General features: G+C 34.2%; 1 protein-coding gene across 1 annotated transcript in view; it reads left to right on the forward strand.

Annotated features, from left to right (window-relative positions):
- Positions 1 to 1,580, forward strand: part of LOC101852187 (toll-like receptor Tollo) — a gene marked incomplete at its 5' end in the record, with an annotated part of 8,138 nt that overhangs the window by 1,319 nt on the left and 5,239 nt on the right. Inside the window, 1 exon segment of the mRNA XM_005101811.3 lies at positions 869 to 1,101. Within this exon segment, the coding sequence (XP_005101868.1) occupies positions 869 to 1,101 (233 nt within the window).

Consider the following 1,580-nt stretch of genomic DNA (forward strand, 5'->3'; position numbering starts at 1 on the left):
TGTTGAGAGTAAGCAGGAATGTGTTGAGAGTAACCGGGAATGTGGTGAGAGTAAGCAGGAAATGTGTTGAGAGTAAGCAGGAAATGTGTTGAGAGTAAGCAGGAAATGTGTTGAGAGTAAGCAGGAAATGTGTTGAGAGTAAGCAGGAAATGTGTTGAGAGTAAGCAGGAAATGTGTTGAGAGTCAGCAGGAAATGTGTTGAGAGTCAGCAGGAAATGTGTTGAGAGTCAGCAGGAAATGTGTTGAGAGTAAGCAGGAAATGTGTTGAGAGTCAGCAGGAAATGTGTTGAGAGTAAGCAGGAAATGTGTTGTCTTTTTTACATTTTTGGCCGTCGAAATTTGTGCAATTCCTGCGGGGAAATGAATGAAAGAAACAAAATGAAGGAAAGAAACACATCATTTTGTCACACGGTTTTTTTTATGCTGTGTCCAATTTACTTGAGTAGGCTCTTGTCAGCAGAATAAAACGCTGTCGACAAAAGTAGGAGATCTACTGTAGGTAGACATGAGCTGAAATTGTCAAATTCGACGTTGTGTGGGTTAAAATGTGTCTGGGACCGATGTTCAAGCGTTTTGCCTGATTACGATAAATGCAGATCTAAAGAAAAGTATTATATATTGATTATTGCGTTATATAATAAAAACCGAGACACATTTGCTGATACTCAGATTTTAAGCTGTTTTTGTGTTAGGTTTGCTAAGCAAATGCAAAAACCAAACCAAAAAAACAAAACAACTACAAACATTAACAACAGAAACCCTCAACTGATGAATGAATTTCTCCTCCCCCCCCCCCCCTCGACAACAACAACAACTGATGAATAATTAATTTCTTCCCCCTCCCCCTCCCCCTCCCCCCAATCCTCAGAAACGCCTGATCTGGATGGACTGCCCCGTCTCCCACGTGTCCACGCGCCTCCAACTACTCATCAGCTTCTTCCGCCCCCGCCACACGGGCTACCTGGAGTTCACGTGCACCTACTCAGTCCTGCAGCCGGCCGACACCGCCCCGACCTCTGAACTGTGGGACGGTGCCTTCCAGGACCTCAGTTCTCTCACAGGTCTCTCTTTCCGGAACTGTCGTTTTGAGACGCTGTCCAGGTAATGAATAAATAGATAAATAAATTAATTAATTAATTAAAATAAAATTAATAAATTAAAATAAAACAAAAAATGAAATAATAATAAAAATAATGATAATAATAATGATAATAATAATAATAATAATAATAATAATAATAAAATGACAATAATAATAACGATACTATTGGTAATAGCTTAATAAGGATAATAACAATAATAATAATAAGTGTAATAATAATAATGATAATAATAGTAATAATAATAATATTAATAATGGCAATAATAGTAATAGTAATCATATTAACAGTAATAATGATGATGGTGATGATAATAATAAAATGATAATAATAATATTAATAATAATAATAATAATAATGATTATGGCAATAATAATAATAGTAATAATATTAATAGTAATAATGATGATACTAATGATAATAATAAAAATAATATAACAATAATAATATAGTAATAATAATAATAATAATAATAATAAT

The sequence above is a fragment of the Aplysia californica genome, unplaced genomic scaffold (assembly GCF_000002075.1).
Source record: "Aplysia californica isolate F4 #8 unplaced genomic scaffold, AplCal3.0 scaffold00300, whole genome shotgun sequence".
Lineage (NCBI taxonomy): Eukaryota > Metazoa > Mollusca > Gastropoda > Aplysiida > Aplysiidae > Aplysia > Aplysia californica.